At 34.8% G+C, this 1,361-nt stretch overlaps 1 protein-coding gene across 1 annotated transcript in view; it reads left to right on the top strand.

Moving 5' to 3' along the window:
* The window catches only part of LOC106873988 (signal transducer and activator of transcription 5B), a 10,725-nt gene extending 9,598 nt beyond the window's left edge, over positions 1-1,127 (top strand). Inside the window, exon 9 of the mRNA XM_014921538.1 lies at positions 928-1,127. Coding sequence (XP_014777024.1) covers positions 928-1,112 — 185 coding nt within the window. The 3' untranslated portion in view covers positions 1,113-1,127. The remainder of the gene's footprint in view (positions 1-927) is intronic.
* Positions 1,128-1,361: the final 234 nt, after the last annotated feature.

Genomic DNA, 1,361 nt, shown 5'->3' with positions numbered 1-1,361 from the left:
TTAGAATAACCAGTCTCTTATCTGGGAAGGCCTTGAAATCAATCACACATTCTCATTTTTATATATATATATATATATATATGTGTGTGTGTGTGTGTGTTTGATTAAATAATAAACTTACAGCATTGAATCTAATATTCCTCTAATTATTAGACTTTATAGTGTGACTGTCCCTACCTCTTCTACACCTCATCATGCTCATGGCCAAATCAGTGAATAGTTGCTGAAAGCAGATTGGGATCAGGCAATACTTCTGCTTATTCCTGTCTGAAGTATCGTCCGATACTTCAGACTTATCGTCCGATGAATTTACTTTGTTGCCATATCGACAGAATTTTTATACCTTTCAACCATTCAATCAAGTCCGCCTTTCTTCCAGTAACATACTGTCCATATAATCTTAAATATTTCTTTAACTCAGGCACAGTAAGTATTTCGATAGCTGAATCATCGAATTGCTTTATATCCATGATAAGACGTAAAACAATAACAATAGCGTAGATAGTCTGCGGAAGTTTAATTGTCTACATGGAGCGCCGCCTAACCAAGGGAGATAACCTACTTATAGGAAAGCCCTATATCTATGATCCAGCACAGTTTGTTTTTTTTCTCAATTAAGGCTATGTCTGGCTTCCTATTCTCTATCTCATGGTCACACTTATTATTATTATTATTATTATTATTATTATTATTATTATTATTAAGGCAGCAAACTGGCAGAACCATTAGTATCTTTATGTTCTGAGTTCAAATTCCACTGAGGTTGGCTCTACTTGTCATTCTTTCAAAGCTGATGAAACAAGTACCAGTGGAGTGCTGGGTTTAATGTAATTCGCTTACCCCATCCTCCGTAATTGCTGGCCTTGTGCCAAAATTTGAAACCGTTATTGTTTTTGTTTAAAGTATTGCTATTACTGTCATCCTTAGGTAAAATGACTGTTTGGAACTTGAAGCCATATGACCACAAGGCACTTAGTATTCGATCCTTAGAGAAAAGAATACACGATTTGAAGATGTTGATATATTTGTATCCAGACACTGTGAAAAATGATGCCTTTCCAAAGACTTTTGAAGAAGAGGGTAATATAAACTTGTGGTTCCTACTTTTTTAAAAATTAAATCAAGAACTTTTCTTTTTAAATTCTTGGGCAGTGGGTGAAGTATTTTATAAGCTTAAAGTTTATAAGATACTAGTATTATTATTTACAGAATTGTAAACACTGATGATGCTTATCAAAAACCATTGCCGATGTATATATTATATATGGAGTGGCTGTGTGGTACCTTGGGCAAGTGTCTTCTACTATAGCATTGGGCTGACCAAACCCTTGTGAGTGGATTTGGTAGACGGAAACTGAAAG

This window comes from Octopus bimaculoides, chromosome 17 (genome assembly GCF_001194135.2).
Source record: "Octopus bimaculoides isolate UCB-OBI-ISO-001 chromosome 17, ASM119413v2, whole genome shotgun sequence".
NCBI lineage: Eukaryota > Metazoa > Mollusca > Cephalopoda > Octopoda > Octopodidae > Octopus > Octopus bimaculoides.
This window is presented reverse-complemented; position numbering and strand designations above follow the sequence as displayed.